Genomic DNA, 13153 nt, shown 5'->3' with positions numbered 1-13153 from the left:
CAGCAAGAACAGCAGCTCGCAGTTAATCTGCGGTCTCTGTGTTTCCCACTGCACAGAGAAACTGAAGCTGTTCTCCATCCTCTCACCGTTTTACATTCACTCCCACGCACATAACCTCCCCGCCCCCACTTCCCAGAAAGAACGAGCTCTTAATCGTGTTGTTCTTCAGACCTTACTAAAACAAGGCATTTGCAAAAGGTAAAGAAACGGACTGGTTGTCTGAGCTGTGGAAGTGGCGATGGGGGCAATAATTAATAATAATGTATTGGATTATGTGTCCACTATGTCCTAGGTGTTTTCCACACATATTAGAAGACAAGAGCCCCTGCCCCGAAGAGCGAAGGAGCAGAACTGCATCAGTCTCATAAAAGCATCCTTTGAAAGCAAAGTAGGGAAAAGGATCTCCTCAATACCCGTGCAGGGAGAGTGGCACAAAACTGCTGTTAAATGTTCTTCAAACTTGATTGAAAACAAGACACGGACCCTGTGTGCCCCCCCCCCCCCAATGCAGGGAAATATGATCACAAGTATTTTCAGGAATATGTATGTTGTATGGGCATAGGCTGAGCTATTTCAGACTTTAACATCTCTTGCGAAAATACATAGGCACAATACAGAACCTCCCCCTCCTCCACCCTGATCACAATTACAGCACCCTCCTGCCTACGCACGCTCGCGTCCGGAGCGGCGGTGCGGCTCTTCCCCAGCTTCGCCTGCTTGCGCTTTGCGCAGCGGACACCTGCAGGGGGCGCTCCTGTTCTTCCGCCGCTGAGTCCATAAGCGACTAGCTGCTTCTTAGTCGAAGCTCCTCTGCTTGTCCCCCGCCCCCATCAGCTCCACGGATCACACAGATCGCTCCGAGAGCCTCCCCCAGGCCCAGAGCAAGCTCCCCTAAGCGGAGCCTCCTCTGCTCCTGTGCTGCCGATCGTTAATAATTAGACGTGTCCCCGGAGCAGGGGGGACGTGTGAACGGGCCGCTGGCGGGCTGGGTGCGTGAAGAGCAGTCATTTGATTGCCTAGAGCCGCGCTGCGAGTGGAGTTTGGGGAAGGTAAAGCAAAGGGAGAACCTGCCAAAGGGCTCCCCCGCTCCCTAGTGGGGCTGGTAACATTAACTCGAGATTTATGAGACTTCCGGGGATTTTGTACCCCCCCCATCCCCTAACAGATTAAAAAGTTATTATGGGATTTGCTTGGGAGAATGACACCTGCCCTTCTAATAAAGTTGCAGCAGCAGGCCTGAGACAGAGTGGGCTTTATTCTCTACATACACACATATAGTCTGCAGCGCGCAATCTGGGAAACAGCTCTGCTAGCCCGGTTTCTGCTGCAGGGATCCGTCTGGTGTCGAAATGATAAAGGCAGGGAGGATAAACGGTAACCCCCTTCGCGGAAGTGTCAGGCTTAAACGAGCTCGAGTGCATGATCCTCCTGAGTGTGCGTGTAAAGAAGAGGAAATGGGAAGCAAAGCTCTGGGCTGTGCAGGTCCCCCGCGGCTCCTGCTCCCTCATGGCCAGTCCCTTCTCCAGAGCTGCGGCAGCTGCTCCTGCTGCCCGCAGACAGGCTACTCCGCAGCCCCTCCAGTCCCCTGGCTCAGCTTGGTTTGCTGACTTAACATCTCTGGGGCTATTTACACCGATTGATTAAGTATTTTATGATGATTGTTCCGCTGCTGATGGGACCCTTTCAGCATCAAATTAATTCTCTGTAACATCTGCGTGGAAGGCTGTGCTGTGCTCTGGAAGTGGGGGGCTTACGGAGACATATGTTTAAGTCTATAGTAAAGATCTCTCTGTATTTCAGTGGAAACCAATACATGTGGTTTGTTGAGTCATAGCACTGAAAAGACACCTGCTTATTGTTTCTTTTAAAATGGCTGGAGCACTTCAAAAATGACAATATCGCCGAGATTACTTTAAAATCTCTCCTATTCGCGTCCAGATATGGCGGGGTGTCTTTTGACTAGCTATAGAACATAACAAGTTAACGTCGTTGGACTGATTTTTATTCTTTTGATAACACATGGACCAAAAGGTGGCAAACATGACATGAGAGATTTTGGATAAAACAATGCGTGTATCGCTACAATCCCGATTAATTTTCATCGTAACGTCCCCATTTTGTATCGGAATCATTTTTTTCCTAATAAAAACGGGCTGCAAATAGTGCATCTTGTGAAAGAAACAAACAAACAAACACAAGGCGGGGGAGGACTCATTTGGATTCTGCAATCTCAATGAGAATAAAGAAATCCTCTTCTACTTCGCCGTTGAAACGAACTGCGATACTTTAAAATAAAACAACGAAGACATTAAAACCAGCTACTTTCATCTTGCCAATAGCCTCAGCTTTTTAAACGTGTATAATTATCAAATCTAGTACCTATGTGCTGGGATACATCTTCAAAGCGCTTACACTTTCACGAATGACTTAAATTGGTAGTTTTATCAGTGTAGAATGGCACCATTTCACTGTTGCTCCTACTTCCAAAAATATTTTATTTTAAACCTTGTTCTTATTATTTTCTGTTTTACGAAGATATTATATTATTTTAACTAATATAACTGAGTTAAATTGCATTTTATAAATAACACTTTTTAAAAGAAACAAAAACAATTACGTTAATCATTCATCAATAATAAAGAAAATAAGTATTTTAATGTAAATATTTTTACATTAAACTTCTTAATATGTAATATTTTAAAGCTTCCATTTCTGACATTTATTTACCTAATTTGTTTAATTTTTAGTTTTTTCAAAAGTATCAAATATAATAAAATAAAGTGGTTCCCATGAACCCTGTATTGCTTTTCTTTTTTCTTTTGCGAGAATGAACTAACCAGCATAATCCTTGCCTTGAGCATTATTAAAATACACTTTTAAATGTAATTTCACGTGTGCATTTTTGTTCTTCTTACACGTTGCTGTGAGCTCGCCTTTCAGTCCTTCATGCTGATAATAAAAATCAGCTCCCCCTACGATATCTTCCATTAATGTATACCAAAAGATACAAATATTATTTTTAAAAGTCAGCCTGAATACAGTAAAAATCAATCGGAATGCAATTAATGACGTAAATCAATATATTTCTGTTGCCCAAGGAACTGAAAATAAAAAGTATGTGGTTTGTCATTTGGTCTATATTTAGGTATTTAGAAGTACCTCCATCCTAATAAATGGAAATGTCTATCGAAGCTACCAGTTTATCCCAGGTGTGTATATCGGCATGTACACTACAGATACCTACAAATCTGGATTCTGTCATTGAATATTGAAGATGCAGTTAAGAACCTGACGTAGGTTTAAATTTTGCTCTAAATGTTGTCTTGGAATTTTTATAGAATGACGGAAAATTCGTAGATAAAAATTTACTACTTACTGAAAGTTACCTGCATCAGACAACTGTACATACAACTCCCCTAGGAAATATGGACAGCTAAACCTCATGCATTCGGAAAAATTTAGAAGTATGTACAGAAAATAACGTTGTGCTATAAATTATCCTGGACAGAAATATACAAGGACAGGCATACAAAGTATCATTGTAAACATTACGTTACGTGCCACCTAAGCAGGGGAAATGTAAAGGCTTTAAGGATTGAACGGAGTGTATTAAGAATGTAAAGTGAATTGTAGCAGTAGGGGAAAGTTCTTGCAAATTGCTCCAAGCAGCTCTATATCCGGGGAATTGGGACGGTACAGAACTCCCTGCAGCTGATGTAGGCAGGGACAGAGGCATAGGCGGGGATATCTTGTTTTATGAACGAGGTTTCTCAACGGAAAAAGTCACCTTAGGTAACGTGAAAAGAAATAGGGGAGGGGATGAGAAAAGAGAGCACTGCCCCTTTAAAACCCTGTTGCTACCCAAACACAAGTAAACAGTACAGCGAAAAGGGAAGAGAGGCGGAGCTGAGGGCGGGCTCGGAACTCTATAACCCTCTGAACGTTCCATGTTGGGCGGGGTCAGAATACTAAAGCAGTGAACGTTCGAATGTGTGCGGCTTGGGGTGGGACAGCGGGCGGGGACAGTGCTCCACGCCACTTACTGCTGAAATGTGATGGACCTGGGAGGGGGAGACTCAGACTTGTATCAAACTTTGCAAGAGTCGAAGGCAAGAGGCTCAAGGAGAAGGCGAGGGAGAGTGATTAAGAGAAAGGTCTCTACACAATTCCCCAAGCAAGCCAGGACTTTACACACTTCCGCAGCAAGAGTCCCAAAGACAAGGCGAAACCCTTGAGTAATTTCTAACCCTTCTTCTTCCTCCTCCTCCTCCACAACATGCTGAAAGCTAGTCGGACTCAGCCTTGCTGAACTCTTATGGTGGAGTTTTCCGCCGGTTCGGTGTGGATCTAATGACACTGCAAAGACACTAGGATCGCTTCTTGAACTTTGCGTTGTGAGGGGCCCTTTGGGAGAAGCTCATTGTGGTAGGTAAGTCACTCACAATCCTGTTACTAACACGTAGCTGCTGGGAGAAAGCCTGCATTGTACTGTGCCGTGAGAAAGGGACATCAAGGATTGTGTACCTAGGTATAATATGCTATCGTTTGAAACATGTGCTTCACAAAGATACTTGCACTGCAACGTAGCTACAGTCACCGAGAATGTTCATAGTGAAAGGTGTCCATGTTTAATTGAGTATTCGGAGACTGATTATAAAAGTAAATCAGCAGTAGAGCGTGATCATACATTTCCTTAAACATGCTCAAGTTAAACACTGGCATATTTGTCAAAGAGCTTTCTAACAGCTAAGCGATTCCTGAGGGGAGGACAGCATTTCTAGGTTTACTTTCAGTTTGAATCTCTGCAGTCCCATGCACTGCTGAGCAGATGTGTTCTCTGCGCAGTGCTTATTCCACTAACACATTAAATAATGTTTGAAGTACGTTTTCTGTTTAGGGTCTCCCTAAGAAGTTTCGGTTTCTCCAGAAATTCTGGACTTGGCCTTTAATGTTAAATAAATCCTGAGCAAGGCGAGGTCCATGCACTCATTGCTTGATTAGCGCAGTGCGGTACGATAACGCTGATAAATTCCAGTCCTGTGTTAAACTAGGAGTTTTAGGTAGCAGTAGCGATTGATGTGCTTTGGTTTCTCCACACGCTAAAAAAGCGTTTGTGTGTGGTAGCTAAACATCGTCACAGCGTACCTGTTATCAGTGAACAAAAGCAATATGTTGTTTCACTTCGTAGATCATCAAAGACAGCTACTTTCTCTACTTAGCACATTGCCATTACAGGAAAAAGAAAATCGGCGCTGCTGAGGAGTAGGTCAAAAGTAAGCAAGCAGATAAACAGAGACCTATTATGCAGATACCAGCCTTAATTTAATTAAGTGCTTTGAATGGAAAGGGAAAGGGAAGTGCCAAGGTCTAAATAACATCCGTTTTTTTCTCACCTTAAAGTAGACTTTAAAGGGGGGAAGCACACACTACTACACTTTCTGGTCTTGAGTGTTGTTTTAATAAGATGAAGTCAAGTACAAATGGCAACCCACTCATTATGGTCCACTTCATAGTATACTCGTTAAATTTTAAAACATATTCGGTAGAAAATATATTTGAATAATACTTTTTACAGAATTACATTGTGGGTATGAGTCTTCGTCATATTAATGCATGCGCTGTATAAAATTGGACAACCACGTATAATATTAAAAGAGGAAGGTGAAACTTACTAAAATACTACAGCTCCTTTTGGTAACTTTTAATATCCTATTTTTTTAATGATAAGGTTCAATGAACTGATATTAACCTGTGAACATGTCATATTGGCCAACACTAAAAAGAGGTCTTAATCTTCTTTACCTAAATGGACATTCCTGTAATGTATCTGAATGTAAATCAAATACAGGAGTGATGCTTTACAAGAGTGCTGCTATTAGTAAGTCTTAAAAAACCCCGTAGATGTCTACATTGAAAAAATCGTAAGTGTCTTCCATCTTCTGGATTTAATAGTAAACATCAATAAACGCAAATAGAAGAAATTCCGACATGGCATGATTAAAATAAAATGAAAATGTGAATGCGTGATACTTAGATTGATATAAAATTTCTTAGATACGTTTTTCAAGCAGGACCGTTTGAAAGCTAAATTCTGTATGACAAACGTGTGTTTTGGCAAAGAACCGAAAAGACAGCTTTCAAAGGAAAAGCGTGGTGCCATTCAAATATACGTGTAGTGTATCTTGTTTTGTGTAGTGAATTGGTTTTATGAGAGAATCGGTAATACTGAAGTTTTGTGCTATCAGGGGAGGCACATTTCACTGAAATAATGGGTGGAGAATGTGCATATAATCTTTGAGGCAGAATATTTCAAACTTTTGAAAATTACATGTCACAATTTCCATCCCCAGAAATCCAGGGGCCGTTATACTCTGTGCCCCATACCAATGGTTTTCAGGCTATCCAATACCTATTTCTGGATCCCATTTCACGTGATGAGGGAAAGCGACGCCGCTTGTCTTGGTCTGAAAAAAATAATTTGAATCTGATGGAAATGTAACCATACCAAGAAAGAAAGCGTATTAACCAATCAAAACTTGAATTTGCTCCGTGCGGTGCTTTCTAGCTTAGCCCAGAATGCTAGCCCTCTGCGGCTCTGGTGTGTGAAGTGAGAGCTCCCTGATTAAACGTGGAAAATGATTAGTGGTGGGAAAGTTGATTAGAAATGGAGTGTATAGTTTCGGTTGAATGGACTGAGTGAAACCCTCTGACTGTCACACACCTCTCATTAACTCCCTCCCTGCACTCCCAGATCGCATACCACAGCTCAGAAGGAGTTCATTTCATTAATAAAACTCTTTGCGCAGGGCTGCTGCTGCCTTCCCGAGTGGAGCCGAGAAACACAAGGTGCGGGCCCAGCAGCAACCGGCAGACCCCAGGGCACAGCCCTGCACGAATACTCTCTCGCGTATTCATGGTCTTAGGCAACTGATCAAAAATGAAGAAGAGCAAATAAACATAGGAGCGGCCGGGCTGTTTCTGGTGTGAGATGCAGAGCAGGAAAACAGCTCTAGGGGCCTACAGCCGGGACAGACAGCCACCCCGATCCTGTACAATCTAGAGTACAGCCCAGGGTTTTCATTCAGAAATGTCTAATTTCCGAGGCAGCCCCGCGGGTCTGACACACCGACCTGCGGGCGGGTGGAAGTCCCAGCAGGCAGGAGACACCGCGCTGCAGTGTCTAGGTGCTTTTGAACAAAATAAATCACATTTCCCCTCACATTTGAAAACGGAGGAATCCAGGACGTAGCCAACAAATCGTGGGTCAAAAGCCCATTGGAAAGACGGCCAAATAGGTCTTCCTTAATAAGGAGCAGAGACACACGGCAGAGACGCTCGGATAGCGCAATAGGCCACAGCAGTAACCGGGACGAATCAATACCACTCCGGAAAGCGGCTAATGCAGTGTCCGCCGATCCTTTTCTGAAGGGAGTTAGTATGATACCAACGCAGACAAGGGATCTTGGCCTGGGAGGGGGGTAATCTGGGGCAGAAACCCAGCAGTGTCCAGTTCTTCCGAGGCGCTTGGAGCATTGTCCCGTCAGTGACTAGTAACGCCGCAGGTTATTGTCTGTCTCTGGTGATGGTAACAGGAGTCAGAGAAATTAATATATTAACGAGTTTGCAGCTCTCATATCTATTCCCCCGGGCGCCATTAGGCAGAGGAGGTTTTCAATAGCAGAAACACATCTCCATGAAATCTAGTCTGGAACACCTAGTTCCGGGGGGTGGGGGGGGGGAAGAAGGGAGGGGGATTGATTTATTTGGAGGTCTAGAAAAGTGACTGTGTCCGTAGGGCTGCAGAGGCCTCCCGGCCTGGCCACTTTTCCTCTCCGCAGATGGCGTTGCTCGCCCAAAGCCCTTCTGTGTGGCGTTGCTCCGACCATCTGGAAGGGATCTGAGCGTAAAGTGGATTTATTTAGAACCTGCAGTGCTGGAAACGTGTTGCTTTTCTCTCCTTCAATTATCTTGATAAATGAGTTGTTGTTGAAGGAAGAAAAATAAGCACCCGAGCTAGAATAAACTAGGCTGCATTGTCACCTCTAGCCCCCAGCCCTGAACCTTGTCTTGGCTCCCCTGGTAAGAGAAGACTGTAAATTTGCGCACATTCTCCTCCACTCCATCTCCCAAGAAGGCCCCAGAGGTGAGGTGTCTGCCTCAGCGGCTGCTTCAAAGCCTCGGGGGAATCAATAAGTCTGAAGAGAAGGTTTGAAGTGACTTCTGGAGATAAGATCGATGTGAAGGTAGCACTGAATGCAGAATGAAGGCGTTCTGCTTCTCACTTCTCTGCAGTGTGCGGCTAAAACCACTTGTCTTCTTGGTGGGAGTTCAGTCTCTGGAGATATTTTTGGGGTGGGGGTAGGGAGGTTGAATGACTGAAAGACAAACCAATAAGACATACAGCCCTTTAGGAATCGATACTCGCCTTGCATTCCTGATACACTTTCACGATTAGTTTACTTTTTCGGCTATTGTGAGTGAATTGAACCGGACGCTTTGTGTTTTTCTTCCTCAATACAGAGAATTACTTGTTTCTTTTCCTATTCTCTGGGATCTGTGCAAACATGTACAGTAGTTGGCTCTGCACGGGTGCACTAGTGCAAAAACAAAACAAAAACAAACCCCGACCCTGGGACACTTGTTTGAATTTTTCGATTGCCTCAGTCAATGAGGAACACGCTGCATTCGGTAAATTCTCTTTCCCCCTCCCTTGCTTACAGGATTTTCTGTCGTTGTTGTTGGAAGTTCAGAAAGTCCCGAAGAAAGGTAAAGGGTTCTGCTGCTTACGTCCGCTTGGGAAGATGGGAAGCAAGGCTCTTCCAGCTCCGATCCCCCTCCACCCTTCACTGCAGCTCACTAACTACTCCTTTCTCCAAGCTGTGAACACCTTCCCAGCAGCTGTGGACCACCTACAAGGTCTCTATGGACTCAGCGCGGTGCAGACCATGCATATGAACCACTGGACATTGGGATATCCCAATGTGCATGAAATCACCAGGTCTACCATCACGGAGATGGCTGCAGCTCAGGGCCTGATGGATGCCAGATTCTCTTTCCCAACGCTACCTTTCGCCACACACCTCTTTCACCCAAAGCAAGGGGCCATCGCCCATGTAATCCCAGCTTTACACAAAGACAGACCCAGGTTTGATTTTGCCAATCTGGCCGTGGCCGCCACGCAGGAGGACCCACCAAAGATTGCAGATCTGACCAAGCTGAGTCCAGGACTTGGAAGTCCCATCTCAGGGATCAGCAAACTGTCTCCGGACAGAAAGCCCTCCAGGGGCAGGTTACCTTCCAAAACGAAAAAAGAGTTTATCTGCAAGTTCTGCGGCAGACACTTTACCAAATCCTACAACCTGCTCATCCACGAGAGAACCCACACAGACGAGCGGCCCTATACCTGTGACATCTGCCACAAGGCCTTCCGGAGACAGGACCACCTCCGAGACCACAGGTGAGGGAGGCAGCCAGAGGCAAGCAGCCTTCTCCTAGCTCCCCCAGTGAAAGGCAGCTGCTATTTCTCTCTCTAGATGTCACATAAGAAACTTTTCCTATTATTTACTACAAAGGTTCCGTGGGCTCCGCCTGGTTCAGATCACTGCACAAGAGAACCTCCTGCCAGGCTGTCAGCATGTGGACAATCTGCTGCCAAGCTAAACTCAAGGCCCCACCGATCTTGGGCCGCTGTGAATTTAAGAAATATGCCCACTTTCCTTATACTTTCCCCTGTGGTTTACATTAGCCGTAAAGGTTTGGTGGATTCATCGCTTCCCATGTAGAGGCATTTCGGCTTCTCCAGCAAGGAAGCAATGGCAAACCAATTGACAAATTAATTTACAGCTGATCCTCTAGGGGGGAATAGCAAATACATACATAATTTTTGTGGGTTGGACATGTGATTGTATTTAGAGGCGAGTCTATTAACTGAAACAAATATTCCCCATCGCTGATTAGATTGTAATAGTCTGGTAAGAACAGTATTTACAATCTGGTTTTAAGAGCTGAATGTAAAGGTAAAGGGCCAGTTCCCACGCCCCCCTAGGTTAGTAGTCCAGGAAAAGTGAGTAGAACTTCTACTAAAAATTAAAATAAAATAAAATGTATGCCAAATCCTGCTCACACTGACGTTTAACGGCAAATTTCCCATTGACTTCAACGGGAGCAGGATCGGGACCAGTTTATGAAACAGATGATTTTTCCATCATGCAGTCTAATCTGTCACCAGAGAGGGCAATCTAGCGTTGATAAGAATTATTGTCAATGTTTTGAACTGATAAAGGAGGTTAATCATATGCAGAATTACAGAACAAAAATAATAAAATAATAAAAAAATTAATAAGAAATAAACTAAAGAGTCATGATTTTGCCCTCCCCCACACAAACAAAGTAATTATAAGATTAAAGAATCTCTGGAGGCTTCTTGTGGCTTTTGAGTTTGTCTACAGCCATGGATTCAAACCCTTGTATTGACTTTCAGATATATCCATTCCAAAGAAAAACCTTTCAAATGTCAGGAATGTGGGAAAGGATTCTGCCAATCCAGAACTCTAGCAGTTCATAAAACTTTACATATGCAGGTAAGTTTAGCTCCAAATCTATTATTATCATATACTGTTCTTGTTCTTATCCTGTTTATTTTGTACAAACCCTTAAATAGCATGTAAGGTAGACAAATTTCTGAATGTGGTTAGGGACCTGAAATAATGAGCCATGTCTTGCCATTAGTTTTTAAAGCTGATCTCCCCAATTACTTCAATAAAGCAATCTGCTTAATAACAGGATATGGCCCTACCTTTTTATTTTTCTTGATTAAGACACGTCTATTTAGTGTATTTAAAATATGTAATTCTTTTAGAAAAAAGCAAATCGAGTCCAACTGAGGATTTAATTTATATAAATTGCTTGTGAATGTGGGTACTTATAAATGGTCTTTGTTAAATCTTATTGAATGCATTTCAATATTTTATAGTTGTAAAAAATAAAGGTAAGCTCTGTCGGGGAAAAACAGCTTTGAAAGATTAATTGGCACCTTAAAATGATTTGCCTGCACCCCAATACATTGTATATGTCTGTAATGGTTTAACTGTCTGGAGTGAAGCTCAGCCTTACTCATAGAGATGGCCTTGTGATTTGAAATTGAAGGATTGCACTGTGCATTTTTTTTCTTGTAGATTCAAAGCGCATGAAATGGGCTGAGCTGAGAATAAAATATAGGTTGACAGGCAGGATATTTCCAGGCAGTTAAAAGTGGCATGATTTTGTATCTGTTGAGGATTAAGGGTCTAGATTTATTTAAGTAGATTCCCTATACTTCATGTTATGCTATGTAATAACAGAAAAGTAATAAATTTAATAAACTAGGTAGTTTGTAAAGGATTAATCCTTTGCTTGCTTCAAATCTGAACAGGAATCTCCACACAAATGCCCCACATGTGGAAGAACCTTTAATCAAAGAAGTAATCTGAAAACTCACCTTCTTACCCATACAGACATCAAGCCCTACAACTGTGAGCAGTGCGGCAAAGTGTTCAGGCGAAACTGTGATCTGCGGCGGCACAGTCTAACTCACACCCCGCGGCAGGACTTCTAGAGCAGCCAAGGACCTGCACCTGCCTCTGCAGCTCCAAGTTGCTAATTTTGCTCAAGGACTTAATTGTAGAAAGCTACACACACACACACACTGGGGCCAAGACCGCATACCACACTCCAGCAAAACTCCCTTAGGGAGTTGTGGACTGTCACTGCAGGATCAGGCCCCACTCCTATCCACACAAAGAGCATATGCTAGTCTCTTGTAGATATTCGCAGCTCATTTTAGAGCTCTGTACAGAACGTGGGTTTTTTTGTTTTTTTTCGTATTGTTCTGTTGGATGCACATTGATAACAAATCTGGGAGTCAAAATATCATTTAAAAGTGTATTTCAAAATACCCCCCCCCAAGTATCTCCCGCTTTGTCGTATTACTTTCCTAAACATTTTGTTCTTTTGCTGTGTCAGCTGCAATAGTAACTTATATTGAATAAATTTCCCCATCTGGGCAATTGTATTGTCACAACGTTTCTGAAAAGTGTTCTTGTTTTCGCTTTTATGACTGCTGCTTTTGTGTTATCTATTGTAAAATAAAATGAAAGTGCCCGTATTTACAACTCCATTGCTTAATAGCTTGAATGTCTACATTCAGTATTAGCTTTTGTAAAAAAATTTTTATTGAATTAACGACTTTTAAAAAAGAAATAGCTGCAAATAAACAGTGCCTGGGAAATAATGTATACAACAATCCCTAAACCAAACTGGCTTATTAGTAACTTATTTGCAATCAACCCATATATTGTAAAAGTCATCTCTTTTCCAAAGATTGCATTAGATAGTCTCCTGCTATTAGACTTTGAACATTGGCAATTCACTAGCGTAGACAGGGACTTTATACTGCAGAAGACGATTATTTTCTGATAGCTCTGAAAACAAACACTGGAACATAAATAAAATCCCATTGGATCCCATCACCCATGGGAAGGATCATTGTAAGTCCCAATAGCGTTTAACCAACTTCATTAACATTCCTATCAGTCCTAACAATCTGCTGAATGGCAGCGTTATCAGGGCTCAGCCCTGCAAAGCCGGAGGAGTTTGCAGGGTTGGTCAATAAAAGCCGTCAAAATCGTAACTCGTACCTAGTTAAAGAAAGAGGATGTTTCAAATGTCTCCAGAATCATTAACAGAGATAAACCACTGCACCAGAGAAGCCAAACTGCCAGCACTCTGCAACTGCCCCCTTGCAGGAGACTCCTGGGGAATGCTCCAAAGACTCCATGCAGTTCCCCAAAGATGGTCTTTAAACAGACTTTAAAGCTAGTGTGGGAGAAAAACGACCTCCCGCACCCACCTCCAAGTGGCCTGGGGAGGCTGGGGTGGGCACAGTCTGCAGCAGCAGAAACCGAAGTTACAGCCCCCACCCCGCTCTCCTTGGTGAGGTCTTGAGACTAACGGCGGTGTCCTGCTGTGCTAGCGGTGCGGGGGGCACCAGTGACCCGGCCGGGGAGGCCACTTTTCGTTCCAAAACTGGGCTCATTTTAATTCACGTGGTGGGACAGACTTGCGGGCGGGGGCGGGAATGACCCCGCACATGCCCTGGTGCAGACAGCAAAGGCGA

General features: G+C 43.5%; 1 protein-coding gene across 3 annotated transcripts; it reads left to right on the top strand.

Moving 5' to 3' along the window:
* Positions 1-4028: 4028 nt before the first annotated feature.
* Positions 4029-12142, top strand: OSR2 (odd-skipped related transciption factor 2). Of its 3 annotated transcripts, none has more exons than XM_074942996.1 (4): positions 4029-4425; positions 8721-9457; positions 10481-10580; positions 11411-12142. In XM_074942996.1, the coding sequence occupies exons 2-4, from the start codon at positions 8802-8804 to the stop codon at positions 11591-11593; spliced, it is 939 nt and encodes a 312-aa protein (XP_074799097.1). In that variant the 5' UTR covers positions 4029-4425; positions 8721-8801; the 3' UTR covers positions 11594-12142. The 3 variants fall into 3 exon arrangements, with proteins under 3 accessions (XP_074799097.1, XP_074799098.1, XP_074799096.1); XM_074942997.1 differs by having other exon boundaries at positions 4030-4429; positions 11493-12142; XM_074942995.1 differs by having other exon boundaries at positions 4030-4429.
* Positions 12143-13153: the final 1011 nt, after the last annotated feature.

The sequence above is a fragment of the Natator depressus genome, chromosome 2 (genome assembly GCF_965152275.1).
Source record: "Natator depressus isolate rNatDep1 chromosome 2, rNatDep2.hap1, whole genome shotgun sequence".
Classification (NCBI taxonomy): domain Eukaryota; kingdom Metazoa; phylum Chordata; order Testudines; family Cheloniidae; genus Natator; species Natator depressus.
The sequence above is the reverse complement of the archived record's forward strand: the minus strand, read 5'-3'. Positions and strand labels throughout refer to the sequence as shown.